General features: G+C 42.1%; 1 protein-coding gene across 2 annotated transcripts; it reads right to left on the bottom strand.

Moving 5' to 3' along the window:
- On the bottom strand, positions 1-27097 carry sonb (SON DNA and RNA binding protein b). Of its 2 annotated transcripts, none has more exons than XM_004564094.4 (20): positions 26967-27097; positions 26271-26471; positions 25885-25919; positions 23616-23788; positions 22247-22401; positions 19237-19427; positions 16236-16503; positions 14582-14775; positions 13743-13895; positions 12018-12193; positions 11334-11468; positions 10253-10339; positions 8645-8863; positions 6998-7108; positions 5744-5860; positions 4574-4721; positions 4262-4330; positions 3147-3262; positions 1825-1926; positions 1-1044 (listed from the first exon to the last, which is right to left on the bottom strand). In XM_004564094.4, exons 1-20 carry the CDS (start codon positions 27047-27049, stop codon positions 967-969), a joined length of 2811 nt encoding a protein of 936 aa, XP_004564151.1. In that variant the 5' UTR covers positions 27050-27097; the 3' UTR covers positions 1-966. The 2 variants fall into 2 exon arrangements, with proteins under 2 accessions (XP_004564151.1, XP_076736183.1); XM_076880068.1 differs by lacking the exon at positions 26967-27097 and adding an exon at positions 26729-26747.

Raw genomic sequence — 27097 nt, 5'->3', positions numbered from 1 at the left:
TACTAAATAACATAAATATAATCTTTATTTCTGTATACATATGTTTAGAAGGCCAGAATAAAAGTTTAACAGCCTTGTATGAGAAACACTTTTGTTTAAATTTAGGTCATCAATGTAACACAAAGACTAACATTAGCTGTCATTCACAGATACAACTTTTCACTAACAGTCCAGTTTGCTTCTGCTTTTGTGTGACTATGAGAAATGTCCTGCAGACTGTCGGCTGTGTGTTAGACGTAAGTGTTGATCAGCTAATAGAATATAGGGCTAAACTGCTACTAAACTATACATTTGTCATACATATGTACACACACGCATGCACACATCGTCCACTTTTACTATGATCACTTTTTACCACTCCTACCCCTACAAAAACAAACAAGGTGATCATTCAAGTACCTTTAGAAAAGGTGTGATGTCTTATAGGCATAACACTGGTCACGATCAGCACTCTGAACCTGCTTTCATTGTTCTCATGTTATGTGCCAAAGGTGGTAGTTCTTGAAATATAAATGAGCCTCCAGAGTGGAAACACTGGTTAATCACTGGGACTGAAACAAACAAAAAAACAACATTGGTGACAAACTAAAACTATCTAAACCACTCACGGAAGACCTTGTAGCAGTGCTGTGGTAGCTGTCGTTACTTCACAACAGTTGGTTCCCCTTTTTGTGTGGCATTTTCTTCAGGTGTTCTCTAACAGTACAAAGACACCTGAGTCTGTTTTCAGGTACCCTGTGTGATTGGTGTACCTGTGCCTGTTACCCAATGGGTGGGAGGACAGGGCCACATGACCCTGGTTGATTAAGCAATTAAGGAGCCAGGTAGACACTGTGACACTGGGAAAGTAGATGGACCATGGCACAAACCACAGGACCAGCTTCAGAGCTCTGGGCTTTCCTACTGTGACAAATCAAAATGTTTGCCTTGAACAGGGTCCATATTACATTTGTAATGTGTGCATGACTATGTAGAGAAAAGCGGGCCTGTAGAAGCAGCAGTGAAGACAGGGCCAGTGTAGAGTCCTGGTCCATCCACAGGAACCTTTGGATAGAAGAAAATAAAAAATTAATGCAACCTTGCATTTTTATTATTGATTATGCCACCAGGATTTAAAAAGCAATAAAAGCTATTTAAATTCTATGTGTAGTACAACTTTCAGAATGCCTTAATTACATTACAAAAACATTTACGTTAGTCTTCAAAATAAAAGGAATTTGATCATTTTAGTCTATTTTCCTACTGTATCCTATAACGTCTTTAGATTGTTGATTCTGTGCCAAAGGTTTTGGCTCCTTTAACCTCTTAAGCCCCGAGCCTGACTGATCTCCTGCCTTTTGCCCCCGTATCAGGGGGCGTTGGGGCTTAAGAGGTTAAGGACGCAAACAGAAGTGATTACGTTCACGGTTCATACTATCCATCTGTATATGTTTAAATAAAATCTTTTTGATGTGTTTTCTTTGTTGATTTAAGCACATAAAGACATTCAGAAGAAGTGCCCTTCAACTGCACACTATCACTGCTCTGTGAGGCTGAACCTGCACGGTGACATAAAGGTTCTCGATCATTTCAGGGTCACAGCACACAGACTTATGACTAACTACATAAATAAATCCTACATTTATTTATGTAGTTAGTCACAACTACATAAGCAATAGATTCTTTGAATTGTGTCAAAACTTGTTGAGTTATTACAGCAGCCAGTGTAGACTGAAGGCTCTCGCTGAGCAATCAGTTACAGCGGATCCACTCTTTTCTTTGTAGTTACACACTTGCAGGGTGACTTATATTAAAAGTGACGTGACTGTCAGAGCTGTGGGTTACCTCTCCCAGAGCTTGCAGGGCAACTGTGGCTGCCATGGCCTTGGCGTGCTTCTTATTGGGACTGGCTGTCTGGGGTTGGTAGTCCACACCATTCACTGTGACCTGGAGATAACACAACACATAACTCTGTTCACTAACAACATCCAACAAACACAGGTCCAGATGAACAAAATCCACTTTCTGGGATCGTAAACAACACGTGAATCTGATGCATTTATTAAAACACATTTTTAGCAGTTTTTTAAAAGGTTTTTAATTACATGCACTCTCAAGGATTTAGCATGAGGGACAATAACACGAGCTAGGAAGTACACCTGTGTGGTGCTCAATCATCTTTGATCAAATAGATTGAAATAAAAAAGTATCACATATACAAAAACATGTGTTTAAGAGTTGGCAATAGGGTCACAAATGAAGTTAAATAAGGCCAAAATGCATACGAGAGGAATAAAGAGCTGGCTGTATATAACAGAATCAGGTGCTTCCCTTTGTGACATACATTTCTTGGTACATCTTTACAGTCACATTGTACCACTACAGTAACATCTTTGAAACTGACACCACACCACAACAACTGGGAAGCAGCAGAGACTCCAAACTCCCCCTGAGATGCTGGATATTACGAACACAGATCACTATTTATAATTTTCATTTTCTCAGATGCACCTGTAAGTTACCCAAAAGTAATGAGATTACTGTTACTTTCCCATAAGCACGCTGCGTTACTGCGTTACTAAACCGTGGTTTGTTTGTGAGAGCGTCTCATGACAACGACGTACGAGCGTGCGACGCCCGTGGCAGCAACAGACGTGTGCAGATCAACAATGGATAAAATAGTGCAGAGAGAGTACATGCAGCGTTCAACGCTTGGAAGTAATCACATTACTTTGAGTTTGATTCTGTAAAAATCCACTGTTCACTCTGCGTGGGAAGAAAACTTTCTACAGCGAAAAATGAAACTTCAAACGTGAGCGAGCGGCGAGCGGCGAGCATGCTGCCACGGGAACGCGACGCTCACAGAGAAACCCCTGAATGAGTAAATGAGTAAACAGTAAACTAATGGGATTACTTTCTTGGAGAAGTAATCAGTAATTAGTAAGTAATTACTATTTTCAAGGCCAACACTGTTGGTCATATAAGGTGATTTACCCACCACCAGCAGTAATGTGATTACTATCGTCAGATGATTTTTGTTGCCTCTCGATTATAAAGCCCTGCAGAGCAGGAAGCTCCAGCTGCACAGAGTGACTGTGTGGGGTTTAATGACGTAGTGGAGAAGGTGCAGATTGTCGCCAGCTTCACGCAGAATGAAAATGACCCACCTTGAAAAGAAAATTCTTGCGGTGGTCAGGACCACTGTGATGGACCATAACAAAGTCCGGCTGCATTATCTTTCTCTTGTTACACAACTCAATGAGAGCAGACACCGGGTGCTTCCCTGCACACAGATAAAAGGACATCGTTAGATTTGGACAGCGCTCAGAGGAAGAGATGTTCTACAGAAGCATTGATATTTATGATGAATATTTTTTGTCCTTGTTTATGTTTGACATGCAGCTCAGACCCTTGCAGGAGCTTTTGCGGTTTACTGCAGATTTAGAAGTTACTATTCCTGAAAAAAGATCGACTGCAAAAACAGTTCAGAGAATTCTGTTTATTGTTTATGTGAGATCGCCATCTTGTGGAAAATATCAGTACTGCGGCTTGTTTGTTCTTGTTTTTGCACATTTTATATGTTGGAGTGGCAGAGCTGCGTAAGTATGTTGCACATAATCACGTATATCTGCACCTTTGTTCTGATTCACATCACTTTGCTGAGGATAAATTACACACACTGTTTTGATGCTACCGATACTTTGATCCTGTGGATGAAGGCTGAGAGCCAGACTTACAATGCAAACTGCACGTTGGAAATGAAAAGTTACTTCCTGGATTTACCAAAGACGTGCAGCAGCATGTTTGTAATTGACAGGCATGGTTGTTTATTGTTTATGTATTTGTTGGAATTTTCCTTTTAGAGGTGAATGCCTAAACATGTAAGTGCTGCTGCGTTTATGGACTTAACAGTAACTTCTTTAACATGCAAATTGGTTCGTTTCTGGACACAAATACTGTTTTATCTTCTTCTGTCAATCCTAAATGTCAGCTGATACACACGGATTTCAGATTTGGTGGAGTAATATATTCATTCTGTCAGATTTCTCCAGCTATCACACCCTCACAGATGACACTCAGGCAGCAGAAACCTCTAACAGCAGGGTCTGATTCTCTGCCTCTCACTGGTCCTAAGCACCATCGTTATCATAAAGAAATGCATGTAGAACAAGTTTACTCTGTATTTGCTCCTGTGGGTCTGATTGGGTTTTTTTGATGAGCTGCAAGACTAAAGGTCAACAGTATCACCATCTTTAAGGAAACAAATTCAGGTGTATTTTACCCATTAGGTCCTTGGTTACTACCAGTCCACCAGTTTGCTTCTGTAGTTTCTCTCCTTCAGCAACTAGACCTAAAACATTAAAGTCAACATCAATAATGTGGTATTATTTATAATATCACCCATACACTTCCCTAAAGAGTGAAATGTGAGAATCGTACTATAAACTAATATTTGTGGCCAAATAACAGTAAATCCATGCAATATGACACCATATAGATCCCACTGCCTTCACTATCACCGTCTTGCAAAGCTTGTGTGAGCATCTATTGTCGAGACTCAGCAGCAAAAAGTGCATCACTTGGTTTCTCGTACCTTTGCGGTCAACCTTAAAGTCAATAACGATGGGTTCCACGGTACCCTCGCGGTTCCTTCCGAGCCCTTCGCCTGTCTTCCACCCCATCTTTCTCATCAGGAACTCCCCGACACCCCCTGACACTGGAGCTGCCCTGAGAAACTGGTCCTAGTCAGAACACAAACAACACAGTAAAAAGTCAGAAGGGAGAAAAGAAAGAAAACAACATCTACACGAGCGCAGGGATGGACAGGATGTGTTATCACATTTTCATCGCAAACATTTTCTTCTCATGCTCCTTGTCACAGTCGCAATTGTGTGGTGTCTCTTTAAGACAGCCTAAGGTGATGTTTTGTGATGTCACAAGTATGCGCTGCTGCCCATGCTGCACATGAACGCTGACTGAGATGAACCTCGTATCTTTACCTCCCTAACTCAAAGCAACGTTACGGGTTGTGTGAACACTGCTCGCTTCATATATGATGAGACAGCAGCCGTTCAACCGAGCCGTGTAAGGTTGATGAAGAGTGTGTTTATTAACGGACGAGCACTGTGGAATTCCCAGTGTGGTCGTGAGTTTGTGACCGTCCTGCCGAGTGTTTCTCCTCTCAACCACTGAATACAACCCACGTTGCAGCATGCAGTGAAGTACACGCAGGTTAAATGTAGGTAACACTTAACTCGAACTGAACGTGAACCAGCGATCGATTAGAGCAGGCAGATACGTCTTCTTCATGTTTATGCTTTGAGAACATGCGATTCGATAAGACTCCAAAGGTTTTGATCACGACAGCAGTGATGAGTGCGGCTGCTGTCTTAAAAACACACTGTTTGTATTCCAGCTGTGTCAGACAGGAAGAAGAGGCTGCACAATAACTTACACACTTCTTTGCTGCTGTTGTTGAGAAAAAAAGGGTTGAATCTTGCATCACTTTCTATTTGCACTCAAGCTTTTGGATGTATATTACAGTACGCATGTGATGACACGGCTGCACTACTGCACGTCTTTTCTTTTATATTCTCTAGAAGAGTTATAACCTCTGCTTTCTAACAGCCTCAGATGTGAGGCTCAGTGTGAAAATACTGAGTATAGTATACTAGACGTGGTGCAGAGCTTCACTAGGAGATGATTACCAGGGGGTTCAAACTAAATCAAGCTTGATTTTTGCGTTGAATGCTGTGTACATTACCTTCTTCAGCCATGCTTGTGGTCCACTGGTCGAGAGCTCCTCAGAGCTGAGGACCTGGGCTCCAGTTGAACCAGTGAAAAGACCAGGAACCGTGTTGGATTGGGCCCAAGCATCTACCTATTGAAAAAGGACACTTCTATAAAATAAGAGCGTTTAAGCATGTCTGTATTTGTCTGACACAACTGTCAGTATTCCGAGATTAGCTATCCCCATTCTCTGGGCTTCACGTTTGCTACCATGGGTGGGAATGCAGATTTGATTTGGCAGGTTTTCTGACAGATCCACAGGCCTCTGGCTGCTCTTTTTGATTTTATAGAAGAAACACTGTCACATAAATCATTAAGACTAATTTCATTCACGAAGCGTCTACAAAACATCTGCTTCCAAACAGATCAACTGCAGCTGCTGCAGTCAGTATCAAAGTGGCAGCTCCACCTCACACTCATGACAGCCGCACAGATATTTATGAGGCTCAGTCACCACTTAATCAAAGCCTAATGTTTTCCCAAGTTTACGCTTTTGTGAAATTGTATAATACGCATAAAATACTATAACACTCAGAATTAGCTGTGAACTCACCAGCTACAACATTATACAAGTATTAATATGTGAGTAACGTCTCAGCAGTGGTACACCAGGGACAGATCACCTACTACCAGTGTGTGAATGTGTGTGTGACTGAATGTAGTGTAACGCACTTTGGGGTCCTTATGCACTGAGTAAAGCGCTGTGCAAATACAGGCCATTTACCATTTTTACCATCTACTAATCAGAAGGCTGGTGGTTCGACCCCCATCTGCTCCGGTCTGCATGTCATCCTTGGGCGACATACTGACGCCAAGTTGCTCGAATGTGTGTGACTGTTGGGTAGAAAGCACTTAGAGCGCATGGAACAAAGTGCTTGTGCAAATGTGTTTGAATGGGTGAAGGAGGCAAGTTGTGTAAGCAGCAAAGCACTCTATAAGAACCATTTACACTGAACATGAAATGCTTTTGTATCTTTTGTCCATTTTCCTGTTTTACAAAATGCTGACCTGACAAAATGAGAAAAGCCATGTTTTGTTTTTATTGAAAAAAGATGATATTAGGAGCTGAAACCCAGAACAACATATACATGCTGCACCTAAAACTGAGGCTGCCAGAGTGGTGATACAGTGTGATTATGCTGCTATTATAGCATCTTGCTAATAATATAAAGTTTTTATGGTGAGCACGTTAGCTGCTTTAAACGTTTATTCTTTTGAGACTTATTACCTGCTCTTGTGCTCGGGTGAGCATGCGGATGGCACTGATGTCATAGGGGTTCTCAGCCAATCGCCTCTGAGCTTTGATTCGTTCAGTTACAGCCTGGGTGATGTCTACTTGCTGGAGAGACAGAAAAACAGAGAGAGTCAGACATAGGTTTGAGGGTTAAGAAGGAGAGAAGACCCAAACTAGAGTTGTTTTAAACTCTTACAGTCTGAATAAGTCCGTGATACAAAAATATCTTAAACCATTCAATTGTTTTGCAGCTAGTTTATCCGTTTACCTGTAATTTGGAGAAAAAAGCAAACTGAATTAAAAAACGAAGCTTCCTCCAAAACCCTAAATACAAGCATACTGGGTTCATTGGTAACTCTTAACTGGTCAAAGGTTTGGCAGCTGTGTGGCTGAGACTTTGTGTTAGCCCACTGCTGGCTGGTTCACACTCCAGGGCCCCACTTATCTAGAAATCTCTGCTCACCTGTTTGTTCATAAACACTTCACTTTACTGATGATTACCTCGTTAAAGACTAAAGCGTTGGGAAGTGTTTTCAAGAAACTGTTTAAATTCCATTTTCTCATTTTAAATGTCAATAACAACATTACAAATTCAGCCACTTTATGTGCAGAATTGTGGTTTCCAAATCAATCCATGCCTGCCACCAAATCTAGTGCTTATAAATCAGAAGGTGTGGAAACACAGCAGTTCAACAATTCAGAGAAGATAAAATCTCGAACCACATAAAAAAATTGCACCCTATGTTTCAATTACATACTTCATTTAACTTTTGTAAAGCATTTAAACAATGTTTCCCACAGACAGGCAGTGTAAAAATAAGAGCTCTCCCACACAGCAAGACAAAATATCCCCAGAGATCCTTCCAGGAAAATTCATGTCAGCTCTGCCTTCACCACACAAAATCTGTTTCAACGCTGATATTGTCAAAGTTGAACATTAATTAGCATCTCATTAAGCCGCATTTTAAAAACAGCGACCTTTCCAGTCCAATAAAAGTAATGTCTCTGTGCCTTCCCTCAGAGCACGTCTTTGGTGGGACAGGAGTAATCTTGTCCCATCACTGTAGACAAACACTGTCAAATCACGGTCCAGGCAAATGGCAACAACATACTGTTTGGATCGTTTTGCATTTTATGTTAAACGAAACCTTCTTTGGGGAAACACATGAGGAAGGACGCATGAAGGAAAATGCAACAAAGAACAGAAGCAAACTGAGGGTTTAAATATGGGAAGAGTGAAGAAAGACAGAAACAAACAGCGAGAAAGACACCAGAAAGCACAGGGAATAAAGGGAAGGCATAGTAGGAACAACAAGAGAATATAAACAAACTAGATAATTCAACTAAGGAGAACTAAGAATACAAACACTCCAAAAAACTCAGCCTAAGAATTTTATCTCCAACTTCCTTTCAGATAAGTGGTAAATCCACCTCTTGGAAGAAGAGACCTGGTTGAGCTTGCTAGCATTAGTACAGGATATCCAGTGGATTTTGTCCAACTAAACACTGTAATGCCTGGCATAGTGGAATCACACAATCACATTTACTCCATGCACTGTTCACCAGCATCGCCCAAATCATCTTTAAAAAGGTGAGAGGTGTTCACTTCTGTTGTATAGTATGCACTATCTCATTTCTCACCTGCAGTTGTGGGTCAGGAAAAACTTTGTCACTGTTTGTCACAAACGCTGGCTGTTCAATAACTTCCTGCAAAACCGCTGCCGTTTCCCCTGATGATGATGAGGAGGAGGAGGGTGCTGCTGACAGAACATTTGTTTGGGCCTTTGTTGTAACAGCAGCCTTCTCGGTTGTTTTGTCAACTGGCACCCATTCTCCATAAGCACCCAGTCCCTCTCCTTCCTGTAACACATTACATTAGATAAGTAACTATGGGTTTATATTAAAAGACATTTTCTTTGATAATTACCTGCAATTAATCCGTTTAAAGGGAGACATTTATTCTGTGGAATACAAAGTGCAGCTCAAAGAATAAACTGAAGCTAGAATTGTTTCAATGCTTACTGTTCATATAGATCAGATTCAGATCATTTTATTGATTCTGACAATTCATTTGCAGCTTAGCCACAACCTGCTCATGCAATCACAGGCAAAAATAGAAATGTGTCCACCAACGATCATACAAAGAAGTCAATCTAAGTGTGTCAGAGTTAAGTGATCTAATAGCCAAGGGAATAAAAGATCTGAAGTATCTGTTTGTGTTTCACTGGGAACGAGGTAATGGTGACCTGAGAGGAACTTCCTGAACTCAAATGACGAACATGGTCAGGACAGCTGATTCTTTGGGGGGTATTGAGAGGTGCCCTGCTCCTGTGGATCAATCAGGAGCAAACTGACATATCTAATGCACCACCAGCTACAGGCTGAGACGTCTGCCACCGTGCACCTTTCTTCTCATACAGCATTACCCCATTTTTCTTTTTGTGGTTTTTAAATTTGTAAATGTCTGCATGTGATCGTCCCGAGATGAAGAAACAAACAGAATATTGTTGAGATATTGATGGTGTGAAAAGTGCCTCGACCATGGCCCCAGAAAAAATATTAAATATCCATTAAACTCGAAAGCCCAAAAAGTCTCCTGAGATGGAAACCAATTCCTAATAAGACAAATGGCACAAAAATGTAGGAAATGTAAAAGTTAAATGTTCTCTCGACATCCTGCAAAGTTCCCACCACGACCACAAAGTAAGATCCACAAAGATGTTCATTCATTCAACAACAAAAAGAACAAAATTAAGGAAGAACACCGTCGTAGTCATGGTTACTGCTCCCACAAACTATCCTGCAACACAATTCTTGGGACAGATAAAAATTTGTATTCTTAACTTTTCAACAAAAATGCACAACACATGTTTGGGAGAAAAAAAGATTTTGCACACCAACAACAAAACCTCATATTTACCATAAAGCATGTTGGGGGGGTTCGTGCTTTTATCTCAGCCCCTCAAACCCTTGAAAACTTTGTAAAGAAATCATAAATAAATAAAATTTAAGAAGAAAATTCAAGGCTAGAGTCCGTTACTATGTTGTTTATGCAACAAGACGATGACTTGAAAGCAGCAAAATGGCAGCAAAATCTAAATATTATGGTTTTGAAATGGCCACGCCCCCTGCTGACCTAAAGAAAGGAAGATGCTAACTCAGACATCCCGGTTAAGTGGAACAGAAACGTAGCACTGAGATGCACACTGGAAGTGATTCTATTCAGTCTAATAAAAACGAGTTTCATACCTTCTTACGATGCTGTGTTCCTGAAGACACTGGAAACTCCTTGGCCATGCCTGCATCACTACGGACTGCTGGACGAACTGTTGAGTTCTGATTGGACAAAAATTGGAAATGGTTACTTCTTTTTTCGAAAAAGTTACTTATTACACAACTGCGACTATATCCACCAGAAAAACCCTATGAAGGACCAGGTGACCCCATCATTACATGCCTCTCTGCAGCTTCTCTCCTCCTGTCCCTGCCCACAGAGAATGTGCCAGGCCATCAAAAATAAACCCAAAATGAGCCAAGCAAAAGTCAAACATAAAGACTCACAAAGCTATGACTTTTCAGCTGGTGGAATACATTTGAGTACTGCTACCTTTTGCAGCAATAGTTTTGCTGCATGTTTTGCAAATTACCGGATGTTTGACATCCTCTTTGTGAAATCCAAACGGCAGCGAGTCTCATTCCCTCGCTCTTCTGAAACTCCCACTTTCACCATATTATTCCCTATCTGGGAATTTGAACTGAGTTATATAATTGACATCAGCTCAAGAACAGAAAAACCACTCAAAACATCTGCCCAGTTTTGGGATAGCATTCTTCAGAAAGTTGAAACTAAGATAATCAGTTCACAGTTCACACCAGAACCACAGGAAGAAAACAGCGTGACAAAGAAACCTGCATGTGATGACAGGGTCATGTGTATAGGGACATACTGTCAGCTCAGATTCAGTTAAATGAATCGCACAGACAGATGATAACCTTCAGCATACTCCGCAATGAGCCAATCATGCGAACTTGGCCTGATGAGAAAATGGATTTTAATGCCTGTAAAGAATTCCTAAAATATCCAAGATAAATAAACCTCTGAAATGAAAGGATTGTGTAACAAAATGATTGTAAATCCTAAAAGTTTCACGTAACATTTCAGCTGTATCACTTATATTTAAGTTAAGTCTGCATCTAATTGGTATTTCAGCTCCTGCATTTCAGATGTGTTGTGGGTGTACAAAGACTAAGCTATGAAAACTGCGTCCAAATATTTCTGGGTCTAACTGCATTTAAAACAGACACGATGCAGCGCACGTGTGCATATTACATTAACACTGAAGGTGATTGCTTTTGGTTCTCGTAGAGCTGCTCCTCCAAAAGGTTTCTCATCATCCTCTTCATCTGAAACATGAGGCACTGCCACTGGCAGCTCTTCTGTACTGTCTGCAATCATCTTGCATTTCTGCAAACACACACACACATATAAAGAGTAAGCTATGTAACTACGACGCATCGCTCTTGTTTTTCCACATTGCAGGCTGCAGATCTCCATGGCTGTTACAGAACACTGCAGAACTGTACTTTAGAACTGCTATGATCTGAGTAGGATCCTGTATGTAAGCAGACAGAGACCTTTCCACCTATAAAGGTAGAGCGGCAGAGCTTTAACAAAACGTAATGCACTTGTCCTTTAATGTAAGGCTCACTCTATGACATTAACCAAATCTGGAAAAGAAAATCCCACCTGACCCTCTTTGAATCAGCTCATATTTTATACAACAACTGTTGGATGTATGTAAATCCATGCTCTAAATCCAAAATCATTTTTAAGTATCAGGCTCATCGTTGCTATGTGAGCATGCACAAGGGCCTGGATCACAGAGGATCATGGAGTGCTTCAGTGTTTTAACTCATTGCCTGTTCAGCTTGTGACCGTTTTCTTTTGGCATACGATGGCCTGTCCTTTGCACTAACTTTAGTTGTTTTGATACATAGAAAACATGAAACTTACGTCAGTAAATTCTTTAATGCTAATGCTGTTCGCTTGCTTTGCTACTTTCCTTTTCACCTCCTCCAAATTAGCGATGTTGGGTTGGGCAGGGGCAACGGGTGGCTTCTGCATAATGGAAGGCAGTGGAACCAGTGACGACAAAGTGCCAATGTTAGTCAAGGCTGCTGTCACAGTGGCTACAAGTGAGAGGAGACACGGCAAAACACACAAATCGGTGAATAAGAAGCACAACAGCTGACTCAAATAATATTCGAACATTTCAGCTTCAGTCGTGTAATTCTGCTTATAGTACTTATTTTATTGACTCAACACACTCGACACTTCACTTGACCTTCATGGTTATTTTGCTCCAGAAAACTTACTCATCAGCAGTAGAACTACTCACACACAAGAAAAGACATCAGGGATTAAGGTTAGGTGATATTTGAAAAGTTTCCAACCGACAATCGTCAGTCCAATAAATGACAACAGGTGATATATTCACGCAGGTGACTTTTCGATGGGCGGAGCAACGTAATCATGCACGTTTAGAATTTATAAGATTTGTTTGAATATTTTACCTTCTTTTCTTGTTTCAGTATTAATATTGCTACTTTTTGGATTATTCATTCATTTATTTATTTATCTGAGATGAGCCAAAGCACACAAAAAACTCAACATTACATCAGATTTTTTTTTAATGTTCGCAGGAAGAGACATTTGGATTTTTAACTTACTTATTGTTTAATTTTGTATTTGTTGTTTGGTCGAGTGTGTGATAAGATAAACACAGTTATAGTGCTAAAAACAGCGCTATTATGTTTTCCGTTGACTGCTTCTCTTAGTTTCAACCAACATTATTAGCAAACCAACTCATGGGCAAATAAATAAATAAATCGCTCTTGTAAAAAACGACTGGTGAAAGGCTCAGCCTATAGTCAATATATCCGTCCAATTGCCCAACTTTATTAGAGATGCAGTTTACTGTTGAAGAAAGAAGTCAACTGGATGTCTGTATTTGTACATTTTGATAAATTACAACTTCATTCCAAACAGACAGATTCAAACTAAGTTAAACAGTCCCCTCAAGGAAATGACCAAATCTGTATCGATGGAGCAGCGGTAACTAGGGATGGGTAACGGTATCCAGTGTTCTGACATAAACGGTAGTAACCAGACCGAAAAGCAGCGCACATTTCGGTGCTTTTTTTCTGTGCTTTTTTTTTTCTTGACATGTCACACACTTTGGATTTTAGCCAATCATTTTACCTTTCCAAGGATAGTAGGCGGGCCCAGGTACGTACGTTCTTTTAGAGCAGATGGATGATGATGCAGCAGCAGCCGTTCTTCTGTGCGTGAGTAGCTTCATGTTGTTCGTGTGTAATTTACGCTGAGTAGGCTAACCACGTTATTACATTAATGCATGTAAGGTGAACTAGCAAACACCGTCGTAGTTACATGTCTACCTGTCTTCTTGTTTGATAGAGAGATAGCATATATGTCCTATAGCTGCAGAAAAGGCTAACATTGTTATCTTTTTACAAAAAAACAGCTGAACATGAGAGGTTTTAGGACAAAGTTTGTGTTCTCCATTCTTTAAGCACCGGTTCGAGCACCGTTTAAGCACCGGCACCGTTTCAAAAGTACCGGTTTGGCACCGGTATCGGATAAAACCTAAACGATACCCATCCCTAGTGATAACAGGAGGAAAAAATCATGCAGGAAAGAGGAAAGTCAAATTCCTACCAGCAGTCATACTGGCCATTGCAGCATTCATAGCCATTGTTGGCAGAGCCAGGGGAAGCACTGAGGATCTCAGGCTAGCAGGGATAGGCATACCAGCTTTGGCACACATGGCAGCAGCATTGGCCTTAGCAATTTCCAACAACTGCTCCTTATCTGAGAAACAAAAAAATAAATCTTACATTTTTTAGACATAATACATAATATGAAGTTTCTAACAGCTATATACAGTTTTATTTTCCTTTTTTAAAATAGAAATCTGAGCATATGATTTTAGCGGTAAAGAAGATAAGAAAATTGTAATCTCAAGTAAATCATCACAACAAAATGAATTAATGGGAATTAGTGTGATGATCACATAGTCAGAAGCAACATATAACCATCATCTTTCAGAGGTAATGGACTCAGACTCAAAGTGCTTTATACTACTTGCCTAATTCATCATTCAGACAAGCACTTTTTCTATTCACACTAACTTGGAGTTCACAGCCACCCCATAACATACAGGATCCCACATATATTTACTGGTACTGACTCATGATAGAGTACAACATTGAATCCCCTGTTGTTCTCACAGTATTTAAACTTGAGCTTTATCATGGGGGGGGGGGAAGCATCAAGTTGACAAGGAAAGGTGAGCAACTAAAAAATGAAGTAAACAAGAGGTTAGAGGTTTTTTCTAGTAAAAACTGGCACCTAGTAAAAATCAGGCGCTAACTTATTTACAGTTACTTTATGACAGCAGCCTCCTCTTTGTTATATACAATAGCACCAAAATACAAGTAACAAAAAGGAAAAATGGCACGTATTACATTCACACGAGTGACTTCATAATATCTGACCCAGTTCACTGATACGGTGAGGGCTGTTGCTCAAGCTGCCGTGTTTCCGTGAGGGCGACCTGTTTTTGCGTAGGATTAGCACAGGGGAATGGCTCGGCTCACGCTTCCAACGGTCTCTCTGGCTGTATGCAACCCTCCGCCGACTTTGTGACACTGACCGCGAGCGTGACCGCCGTGGCCTGCGGCCCCTTGACCTACAAAGCAACATGCAGTCTCATTTATCTTTCAAAAAACCAACTGCTAAACAACATCTGTATACAAATATTCATAGGTGAAACTTTACAATGTAATAAAAGCACTCACAAACTTTCAAGAACCACTGTGTACAGCTACAACTGTGATAAATATTTTGGGCACCCGCCTCTATGATTCTGTTCCATGGACTGAAAAACTAGATGTGATGAAGACAATGTGGTGATTGCAAAATGGCCAGGAAGCACTAGTTTCATCAGAACACTCTTGCCAACACATAATCAGGCAAACTGCATTTGCAACTGTGGGGAAGCAAGTTGCCACCTCTAAATGAGGCCGTGGTCCTGTGGAACAGGATGACTTTGACGCCATCGTGCACGCACAGGCGTCTGCTTTGCATGCACTGCTACAGTTTCAGGGTCCTGCAGGTACCTCCCTGCACTCAGAGAGAAATCCTGCTCACGTGAATAAACTTACTTTTGACTGTCGGGAGGCAGAGCCCAAAGGAGGATGGGCTCCTGATGTGATTGGCCACTTTGATGGACACTTCAGATTACTGTGTTAAACTGAGTTACACTGTGCCAGCGACAAATGCTGTTCTAAAGCGCATTTGTTTACAATTTGAAAGATAAAGTTTAGTGAATTAAGTATCAACAGCTATTGTTTACTGAGTGGAAATACACACAAGTGTCACTGGATTACTTTAATGCTGAAGAAATATTTGAAACCATTAATCTGTGGTACAGAATAACACAGCTTCTATGATTTAGAAAGAAATCATCATAATGAGGACGCATCATTCCTCAAGTCAACTGAGTAAACTTAATTTTATAAAATGTGAACAAGTATAACATGTTTTATGTTTTTGCCAGTGGGTGGCTTCACTCAGTGAAACAGCTTTACACATCTGGCTCAGAGCTCCACTCACTGTGGGCTCAGGCTCCACTCACTGTGGGCTCAGGCTCCACTCACTGTGGGCTCAGAGCTCCACTCACTGTGGGCTCAGGCTCCACTGTAACAGGTTCTCTGAAAAGACAGTCTGTGGGCTGGACAGGAGAGCAGGACGTGACGAGTTGTCCAAGGTAAGCAGCTAATTTGTCTGACAAGCAGTTCAGGTTGTTCCCAAAAGTTGATTCTGTTGATCTGGATGTTTTGAGTGGGAGAAACGTTTCGTCACTCATTCAAGTGACTTCTTCAGTCTCAGCTGACTGCAGGTTTCCCAGCCTTAAGATACACGTACTGTTTATGTACGACTGAAACTAGCACCAATGGTGAGCAGTGGGATCTAATGAGAGGTGAATGAATAAAGGGAGGGAGGGTCCATGGGGCTATTTGGTGTATGGATGTCATGTATAGAACAGAACCATAAGGCGTGTGTGAGGTGTGATCATGCTTCTCAAATGCAGATAAATTATCTCCAGGTAAGTAAGCCAGCGCAAACACACTCCACCCCCTGACCTACCTTGAGCGTGATCTCTTCCTAAGTGAAGGGCTCGTGGATCTAGATTCTCTCTTGTAGCCTCTACGTGGTGACTTGGATTTTTTCTGCTTCTTTGATGACTTCTCCTCTTTTTTCTTCTGTGGTGACTTTTTTCTTTTCTTTCCAGCAGATTTCACATTTGCAGGAAAGGACGTTTCTGATGCCTTGCACTGAAGCAAGCCAGGCTCAGTGCTCAGGTGATGTTTAGCAGATATGGACTGGCTTGGCACGGACGTGGATGCACTAGAAGCTGAAGTTTTTAGAAAATCACATGACAAAGACCACAGCTTGAAAAAACCCAAATACATCTAAATTAAAAGCCACACCTATTAATAACACAAAGCACTGATTGGACATTACAAAGTATTTATTTTAGTTTTATTCTAGTATTTTAGAATAAAACTGTGTATGTGTCTGTAAGACTAGAGAGGAAATGACATTTTTCAAGTTATCTCTATTATCACCAGATTTATAGTGTGTATGTGTGGCAAGTTGAGGCTGATGGCTCAGCTGCAGGGGAGGAGTGAAGCAGCAGGTTCAAGGTGTGGTATCAGGGGAGGCTGGTCTTCGCAGTTGGCGAGCATCATCTAATCATGCCTTCCCTATTTCAGTAGCGCCTGGGGCGAGAGAGGGGGGATATCTGATCAGATCTGCTGGAGGTGGAGGAGCTGGCAGCGGAAATCGCAGAGAAAAGAGAGCAGAGCACTGTAAAGTGCAAAACATAAAATAATAGTTTGCACAAGAATCTGGGTGGAGCCGAAACCCAGGACACCAGCATGTCATAGCCCCAACCCCCGCAGCCGGTGGAGGCACTGGCAAAGATTGGGTCTGAGCTGGTGGCAATACACCGGGAGTAGGTGGCGGTAGGGCTGGGCCATGTCAAACCGTTCACGGTAACACCGGTAAAATGTTGGGCAACGATAAGAAAATGAAATATCGCGATAGAATTTGGGTAAAACGCGCATGCGCAGTGCCTTTGTTTTCATACGCACATGACCGATAAAGCATGGCGGTGACGCAGAACGAGAAGAGCGAAAGCGGATCGTTGAATGAAACGATGACCCAGAACTGGTTTGTAAAAATGCTGCAGCTTCACTGGTGTGGAACTGGTTTAGCTTTCGTGCGTCAGATACACAACAAAGCACTATTTTTGGTAGCGCATGCTAGCGGGCCGTCGTTATTACCGAACCGATTTCATGTACACGGCACTCAAAAATCTGTTAACAATGTTTCAGTACGACTTTGCTAAGCTACGAAGCCGCACCGCTTGATGGATTGTTGGAGCATTACGGCTATCGTAGGCGGAGCCTGGCGGAGTGATACGTACTGTGCTTCAACATAATGTTACCATATTGTGTGTGTTTAACCTCTTTTTAAGTGTTGTGGATATTATACATGGTTATGTTCAGGATATGTCGGCCAGTTTCCACTGGAAATGCCTTTTGGTTAAACTGTCAGCAACGAATTTGCATTTGCACTGTTACATTTTTATATAACTTTAATGCAGATAAAAAACAGCTGCTTGTTTAAGTGAAAATACATTGATGGGGTTTTTGCACTAATAAAGTTGTGGAGTTATAAAGTGTTTTGTCTAGTGTCAATTATATTGTCAGTTATATCGATATTGCAAATTTTCAAATATATATCGTGATAAATAGTTTTGGCCATATTGCCCTGCCCTAAGTGGCAGTGCATCAGAAGCAGAAGCATTGTGTGGACCTCCAAGCTTTCTTGGAGGTGTTCCAGGCGATGGCCGGCAGAGGAGTCGGCTCCCCGGCTGCTCCCGTTGCTCTTAGGGGAAGCCCAAGTGGTAGCGCTGAGTCTTCCCACAAGGCATCCTGGACCAGCTAGGGCTCTCCTCCGAGGACCATCTGCACCACTTTCCAGGAGGGTCGGATAAGGCCGGAGGTCCACGTATGTCAGCCGGCTGCAAGACACCGGGATGGCGAAGTGGGTCTGTTGCCACCAGCCGCCGAGCCTTGAGGCTGCGGTGAGGCTGACTTAGGACCAACTGGCAGCGTGGCAGGAAGGTCCGCAGGAGCAGCTGTGTGCAGCAGTGGCTAACTGACTGTTCCCAGCCGTGCGAACAAGGGTCCAGGTACTGTTTTATACAACACTATTTCCCACACAAATGTGATCAGAGCTAGTTCTTACATTTTCTACTCAAGTCCTTAAAGCCCTTTATACAACATGCCTCATTCAGCCATTCGCACGAGCACTAAGTGCCTTCTATTACACACACTCCAATGAACTCATCAGAGAAAATGTTGGGTTCAGCGTCTTGGCCAAAGATATTTAAGAGTGAAGACGAGAGACTCGAGCACCGACCTTTCAATTAAGTGGAAACTGGCCGACATATCCTGAACATAATCATGTATCATATCCACAAAACTTAAAAAGAGGTTAAACACACACAGTACGGTAATATTATGTTGAAGCACAGTACGTATCGCTCCGCCTACGACAGCCGTAATGCTCCAACAATCCATCAAGCGGTGCAGCTTCGTAGCTTAGCAAAGTGGTACTGAAACATTTGACAGATTTTTGAGCGCCGTGCACATAAAATCGTTTCGGTAATAACGACGGCCTGCTAGCATCCTCTACCAAATAATGTGCTTTGTTGTGTATCTGACGCACGAAAGCCAAGCCAGTTCCACACCACTGAAGCTGCAGCATTTTTACAAACCAGTTCTGGGTCATCGTTTCATTCAACGATCCGCTTTCGCTCTTCTACTAAACGACCCTGCTGTTACAGCCACCCCAAATTTGTGTTAATAGCTTTTGAGTAAGATTTACAGTATTATTCCTGGATACATGGTGTTTATACTGTTTGAACAGTGATTTCCTCAAACTTGAAATTTAAGATTTTAATATTCTGAGATCCTGGATATCTGATTCCCATGAACTATGAGCCACAATCATCACAACACACTCAGGACCTGCTCAGTCATGGAAACCAACGTCCATTTCATACAGGTCTTACCTAGTTTTTCTGTTTCCTCTCCTTCACTGTGGTTAGAGGTCTGCCGTTTTATTACTCTTGATTCAGTCAACTCTTCTGCTTGTAAATTACTTTCAGTGTTGCTGAGGTTGCCCTGAGGTGGCTTGGGCCAGTTTGGAGGCCATTGGTGGGAATGAAAGGATTCATCTTCTACATCTTTCTTCTCTGACGAGCTACAAGTAAAAATAGAAATCACATAATTGCAGGATGAAGTAATATCACAGTGAAACATATTTATCAACAGTGCTGTCATCAAGCACAGAGTGTTTCATACAGTTAGTTGCAAAATCTTCCTCCATTTTTTTCACTTAAAGTGGGGCAAAAAAGTATTTAGTCAGCCACCGATTGTGCAAGTTCCCCCACTTAAAATGATGACAGAGGTCAGTAATTTGCACCAGAGGTACACTTCAACTGTGAGAGACAGAATGTGAAAAAAAAAATCCATGAATCCACATGGTAGGATTTGTAAAGAATTTATCCGTAAATCAGGGTGGAAAATAAGTATTTGGTCACCTCAAACAAGGAAAATCTCTGGCTCTCACAGACCTGTAACGTCTTCTGTAAGAAGCTTTTCTGTCCCCCACTCGTTACCTGTATGAATGGCACCTGTTTGAACTCATCATCTGTATAAAAGACACCTGTCCACAGCCTCAAACAGTCAGACTCCAAACTCCGCCATGGCCAAGACCAAAGAGCTTTCGAAGGACACCAGGAAAAGTATTGTAGACCTGCACCAGACTGGGAAGAGTGAATCTACAATAGGCAAGCAGCTTGGTGTGAAAAAATCAACTGTGGGAGCAATCATCAGAAAATGGAAGACATACAAGACCACTGATAATCTCCCTCCATCTGGGGCTCCACACAAGATCTCATCCCGTGGGGTCAAAATGATCATGAGAACGGTGAGCAAAGATCCCAGAACCACACGGGGGGACCTGGTGAATGACCTGCAGAGAGCTGGGACCAAAGTAACAAAGGTCACCATCAGTAACACACTACAACGGCAGGGAATCAAATCCCGCAGTGCCAGACGTGTTCCGCTGCTGAAGCCAGTGCATGTCCAGGCCCGTCTGAAGTTTGCCAGAGAGCACATGGATGATACAGCAGAGGATTGGGAGAATGTCATGTGGTCAGATGAAACCAAAGTAGAACTTTTTGGTATAAACTCAACTCGTCGTGTTTGGAGGAAGAAGAATACTGAGTTGCATCCCAAGAACACCATACCTACTGTGAAGCATGGGGGTGGAAACATCATGCTATGGGGCTGTTTTTCTGCCAAGGGGACAGGACGACTGATCCGTGTTAAGGACAGAATGAATGGGGCCATGTATCGTGAGATTTTGAGCCAAAACCTCCTTCCATCAGTGAGAACTTTGAAGATGAAACGAGGCTGGGTCTTCCAACATGACAATGATCCAAAACACACCGCCCGGGCAACAAAGGAGTGGCTCCGTAAGAAGCATTTGAAAGTCCTGGAGTGGCCTAGCCAGTCTCCAGACCTCAACCCCATAGAAAATCTGTGGCGGGAGTTGAAAGTCCGTGTTGCTCGGCGACAGCCCCAAAACATCACTGCTCTCGAGAAGATCTGCATGGAGGAATGGGCCAAAATACCAGCTACTGTGTGTGCAAACCTGGTGAAGACCTATAGTAAACGTTTGACCTCTGTTATTGCCAACAAAGGTTATGTTACAAAGTATTGAGTTGTATTTTTGTTATTGACCAAATACTTATTTTCCACCCTGATTTACCAATAAATTCTTTACAAATCCTACCATGTGGATTCATGGATTTTTTTTTCACATTCTGTCTCTCACAGTTGAAGTGTACCTCTGGTGCAAATTACTGACCTCTGTCATCATTTTAGGTGGGGGAACTTGCACAATCGGTGGCTGACTAAATACTTTTTTGCCCCACTGTACATTTGCAGCCTGTTGTTCCCCCATCCCATTTTTTTAGACATGTTGCTGCCACCAAAGTCAAAATGAGCCAAATAAAAAACGAATAAAAACAGAACTGCTCTCTCTTCGCTTCCGCTTATCCTTTTCAGGGTCGCGGGGGGCGCTGGAGCCTATCCTAGCTGTCATAGGGCGAGAGGCAGGGTACACCCTGGACAGGTCGCCAGTCTGTCGCAGGGCCAACACACAGAGACAGACAACCATTCACACTCACATTCACACCTAGTGGCAATTTGGATTATCCAATTAAACTATCCCCACAAGCTGCATGTCTTTGGACGGTGGGAGGAAGCCGGAGTACCCGGAGAGAACCCACGCAAACACGGGGAGAACATGCAAACTCCACACAGAAAGACCCCGGCCTGATGGTGGAATTGAACTCAGGACCTTCTTGCTGTGCGGCAACAGTGCTAACCATCGTGCCACCGTGACTAAAAACGGAACTGTCTTAGTTTAAACATTCAATGTGTTTTCTGTTTTCAAGTGTGAATAAAATGTGTTTATGGGAGTTGCAAATCACCACATTCTGTTTGTGTCTATATTTTACACAGCAGCTTAACTTTTAAATTTAATCTAAAAGCCACAACACGACCTGATTAAAAGCCTAGTAATTTTACTAAGGACTCAATATTTATTATGGAAAAATAAATATTGCCATTATTTTGCAAACATTTATTTTACATTAACTGGGAGATATTGTGTCTGTCTCTTTAACCTTTAAACAGGCAGGTGGAGTCGGTCAACCATTCATCGGAGGACAGCTGAACATAAGAAAGTTGGTAGTAGTTCCTAGATCTTCCAGTTAGCATGTCAAAGTATTGTTGGTTAAGTTCATAAATCCAAATCATGAATGTGGAATGTCAGGTAAAGTCTACAGAGTGGTAGAATAAATACTAAATAAATGCGGTACATTTACTGTTGGCAGCCGTCTTGGCAAATTAGGATCATCAGCCCACAGATTTGAAGGGAAAACAGTTTGTATAACAAAATAAACAGAGGAGGAGCCATCAACATTTCGTTCAAAGTTTGCTTCCCACCTGGAGCGAGTCCTAGACCTCTGACGGTAGTGTCGAGTCCGAGAGTCAGAGTTCTTCACTGGGCAGGAATGTGACTGGGAGTAGGAATGTGAAGGTGAATGGCATCCCTGCCTGTCACGTCTTTCCTCATCTTCTATTCCTTTATTTGAGTTTTCCTGTCAGAGAGCAATAAAAAAGAAACCTTATTTTCATTATTCTTTCGTGAGTGTAGCATGGACTGGTAATGATATAGCACTTTCAACTAACAACTATTTGACCACACAAAGTGCTTTCTTATAACCAGCTTCATTAAACCCCCACACACACTTTCACACCATCACACGGGGCGACTCAGGTTTCACTGTGATGTGCTTATCCTGGCTTTTCCGCCTGAGCCAAAGCTGCCCCAGTTACATCAATATGCAATTTATTTGACCCATCTCCCCTCCGAAGTTATTTTCCCATGCACTCTCAGAACGTCTTCAGTGTGACTGTTACACACTTCCACCCTCAGAGTTGCAGTCTCAGTCCATTCACTTGTGCATTTGCAGAGGAAGCTGGATGTGTATAAAATGGAGAGTCTTCAACTTGATTTTGTGGAAGTGGGCGAAGTTGAAGGAAGGAAAATCTGACAAAAAGGGCGGCTTTTAAGCAACAATTGTGTTTTTATAAGCGAAACCCTTTTGACCTCATCGAGAGGTAGAGGCCGTTCTTCCACAGATGCCTCGAGACAGCACACCAGAACCCTGCAGCCACAGTCTCACTCTGGAGGACAAATTCATGGTTGTGCTTCTCATCTCTCCCCATTAGCAGAAATATTCTTAATTATCTCACAATCAAACAGTTGGTTCAAAGTCAGCGGCTGAATCGACCAAATGGCCCAAACTTGAATTTGAAAATTGAAGAATTTTTCATTAAGCCTTATGTATTGGATCTAATGGTAACAGGCAGAAATATATTACTGTATTATTACTATTACCAAGCACAAAAATATCATCACACAGACTTATAATCAACACACTTAAGATTTACAATGAAAAAGATAAAAGCTCGCATGCAGGGGCTAAATCGGGCCCAATGTCCCGCCTCAGACGCTGGCCCAACAAATGCAGGACACTCGCTCCTCCTAAGATAATTAGTCCAACTAAACAGTCCGACGGTGACGACTTTGCAAGAACAGACTAACAAGCTACAGTCGCAGTCAGAAGGACAGCAGTACATAAATTTAACCTGTATTCTACTTGACATAGTTACTTGTGAACACTACAGACAAATCAAACATGAGAAAGGAATTCTCTCCTACTGTTAGTAAAAGCAAAGGGATAAATCTGTATTAGAAACTAAAGCTGATTTATGTATTGGGACCACAATGAAAGTACTTTGTTTTCACCTGTTTTGGGATTATATCAGGCAGCTCCTCCTGTCGTTTTAGTTTAGTATGCTTTAACACAAAAGCAGAGTCAGTATCTGATGAATTCTCATCGTCTTTCCTCCTTTTCTTCTTCTTCCTCTTTCCAATTAAGTGCTTCTTGCGGCATCTGGACTTACTCTCACGATCCCCACCTGGAAAACAGTTTACCAGCTCTGCATATTTTTGCAGCAAAAAATATTGTATGTGACATATACAGGACAACATATGGCAACGTAGACAGAATTTACAAGGAAATGGGAAAGGAGAACCGTGGAGCTCACAGAGTCTGACTGCACTTGGATGATGTGACAGCAGATGCTGTTTATGTGGGTCTGCTGTGGTGAAACGACAACATGCCGAAGATGGACAACAAAGCACGCGTCTTAGATTATAGCCACTTACCAGCAATATTCGTTGTTAGTTTTTATAAATGATCTACCAGTACGTTGATATAAACTATGGATATAAACTTTAATGAAGGATGGCCCAATGTGGACTCGGCTAAAAGACATATGTCTACATCATTAAAGCAGTATTGAAGAAGTTTTTAGAGAATTCCACACTGATAATTGTCACATTACTCAAATAGAAACTACTAATACACTATTGAACCTGGCCCTTGTTTTGCTCTTCAACTTCTCTGAGTTTGGTTATGCAGCATGTCTGTAGGTTCTCAGTCATTCCAGACATCGTAATCTAAGGAGCTTGGAATGAGAAGCAACTGGACTTCTTTCAGTTTCTTGAAAACGTGTGTAGACCTCAGACCTCTGCATTGGAGAAACCAAACAGCCACTCCATAAGCGCACGGCACAACATAGAAGAGCCACCTGGACAGGACAAGACTCAGCTGTACGTCTGCATCTAAAGGTCAAAGGTCGCTCTTTCGAGGACACCAGAGAAGACCGATGGTTTAAAAGAGAGTTGACAGAAGCCATCTATGTCCACTGTGAACGACCATCCTTGAACAGAGCGGATGGCTTACTACACCAACCATCTGCCACCTACAATCCAGTTTTGAAATCCCTTCCCTGGCGTCTTAATTAGGGGTGGGTATCGTTTAGGCTTTATCTGTGCCAAATCTGTACTTTTGAAACGGTGCCGGTGCTTAAAGAATGGAGAACACAAACCTCTCATGTTTTTATTTTTAGCAGTCTCTTTTTTTCTGCAAAATGATAACCACCGTCTAGCCCCACGCACGGGGCGATCCGCGCTAACTCACTAATGGAAATTTACCACACCCGCAGTAGATGTGCTCGGTGTGAGGTCTCGCAGCAAGCTATCAAATACGGCGCATTTCTCGGCTTTTAAAACAACGCTATGCGGCGCCAGGTGCTTCATCAGATTCGAGGTGTTGCCTCCTTTGACAGTATCACAGTATCAGCTTAAAGCACTTGTTGCTGCTGAGTTTGCATCTTTTGCTGTGAAGTACAGCCAGACTTTGACCGCTTCGCCTTGGGCGTTTTTAATCTGTAGCTCTGCTCTAACAGAACGTACGTACCTGGGCCCGCCTACTATCCTTGGAAAGGTAAAATGATTGGCTGGAATCCAGAGTGTATGACAGCTCAGAAAAAAAATGGCACCGGATATCGGTACCCATCCCTAGTCCTAATGCCCACTCACATTTTGCGTCAGTTCATCTACACAGACACATGATAGGGTGAGTCAACTGGCCCACACACTTTTAAACAGCTTGGCTCATGTGATGAGGCACATGATCAATAATAGGTTGAGGAGACTTTTCCTCACCCTATCATGTGACCTATCAGGTCACCTGACGCAAAATGCGAGTGCGTGTTGAGGTACCTGGGAAGGGATATCAAGACTGCTTTGTAGGTGGGTGTCTTAAGCCACCCCCTCTGCTCAATGATGGTCATTCACAGTGGACATACATGGTCTCTGAGAACCTACACAGACATGCTGCCTTCCAGAGCAGACAAAACCTTGAAAAGGGTGCAGTTAGAATACAGTACAAAGGACCAGAGTCTTCATGTAGCTAAAGAAGGACATCAAAGACGGGGACAATGTCAAACCAATCAGCTTCTGGGAACATGAGACTGAAAAGGGCCTGGGCCAGCTGGTCAGCAGTGACTTAACTTTTAAATACGAACAAGGGGATTGTCTACTGAAAATATTTTTTAAAAACATATATAAAGATTAGCCACAGAATAGGGCAGCTGTGAATATACCAAGTCTATCTGCGGTAAACACTCGATGCTCAAAAAGTTGACAATATAATAAAGAGCCGTACCTTGCTCTGTTTTTCTTTCCGTTGGTGTTCCTCTTCTATGAAGCAAAGATAAAGCCTGAATTAGGCACATTTAAACAGTCATAATTAACAGTAAAACGGCAGGAAGCTATTGGCTGTTTTTGTACAGTAGTGTTGCCCCCCTGAACGATCTAGGTTGCGGGCTACACGTTATCCCACCGTGTATGTAGTAAACCTTTTTACTCCCTTCATTCACTGACTTTTGAAACTGGACATAATGCACAGGTAAAGTTACAGGTTCCTTTGTGAGCCCAGCCCCTTCCTCTCAGACTATCACATGCTTTCTTTGGAGTTATATTTGCTGGCTGAGCACGTGAGCACACAGGTTTTCTGACTGTGGATGTTGCAGCATGTGCTTTCAGGATCACCTTGACTTGTGTTTATTTTTTCGCTTCAGGTCTGCCCCAGACTCTGAACTACTCTCCTTCTCTCGGTTCCTCTTCTTCCTCTTGCTTTTGTGTTTTTTGTGCTTCTTGTGCGAACTGCTGCTTCTCACGTCTTTGTGTCTCTTTGTAGAGGCATTTTCTGCTCCATCCATGTTACTGCAGTCACCCACTCTTTTAGCATCACTGATGGACAGAGGCAGAGAAAATACGTGTTACTGTTTGACCAGAAAGAGTCAGCCAACGTTTATTAAATGTCTAATATTCTGAAGCCTCTCCCTGCACCGCTTATTGGATAGTAAGATCCAGATGAGGTGTTTAACAGTCATGCCTGTTGAAGATTTAAGAGGTTTCAGGTTTCTTCTATCATTGCTTCGAATTCTTTTCATAGTCTTATCATTAAAACCGGCAGTGACTTAAATAGAAAAATGTCCGCTTCAAACCTAATGAACTGTTTTTAAACTTTACGGAGTCTCTCGGCTTTCTTTTCGACCTCCCGCGTCCACGAATGGCCTCGCTCCTAGCGGTACAGTTTAACTGAAAACAAACCTAAGCAACGTTAGCTTTCATCCTTTATTTGGCAACTGGTGCAGCAACCGGTAGCTGCAGCAGCGACTAACATGTCTGTTCAGTGAAATTTCAAATAACGTCTCAATAGAAGAATACAAACAAACAACATACGCTTTGTCCTCATTCTGGTCTTCAATTTCTCTGATTTTATTTAATATGAAATCTTGAAAAATTTGCTCTATGTTGGCCGCCATGTTTTAATGTGCATCGCTTTGCCGTTCCGGGTGGAAAGTGAATATCTG

The sequence above is a fragment of the Maylandia zebra genome, linkage group LG23 (assembly GCF_041146795.1).
Source record: "Maylandia zebra isolate NMK-2024a linkage group LG23, Mzebra_GT3a, whole genome shotgun sequence".
In the NCBI taxonomy this organism is placed as follows: Eukaryota; Metazoa; Chordata; class Actinopteri; order Cichliformes; family Cichlidae; genus Maylandia; species Maylandia zebra.
This window is presented reverse-complemented; position numbering and strand designations above follow the sequence as displayed.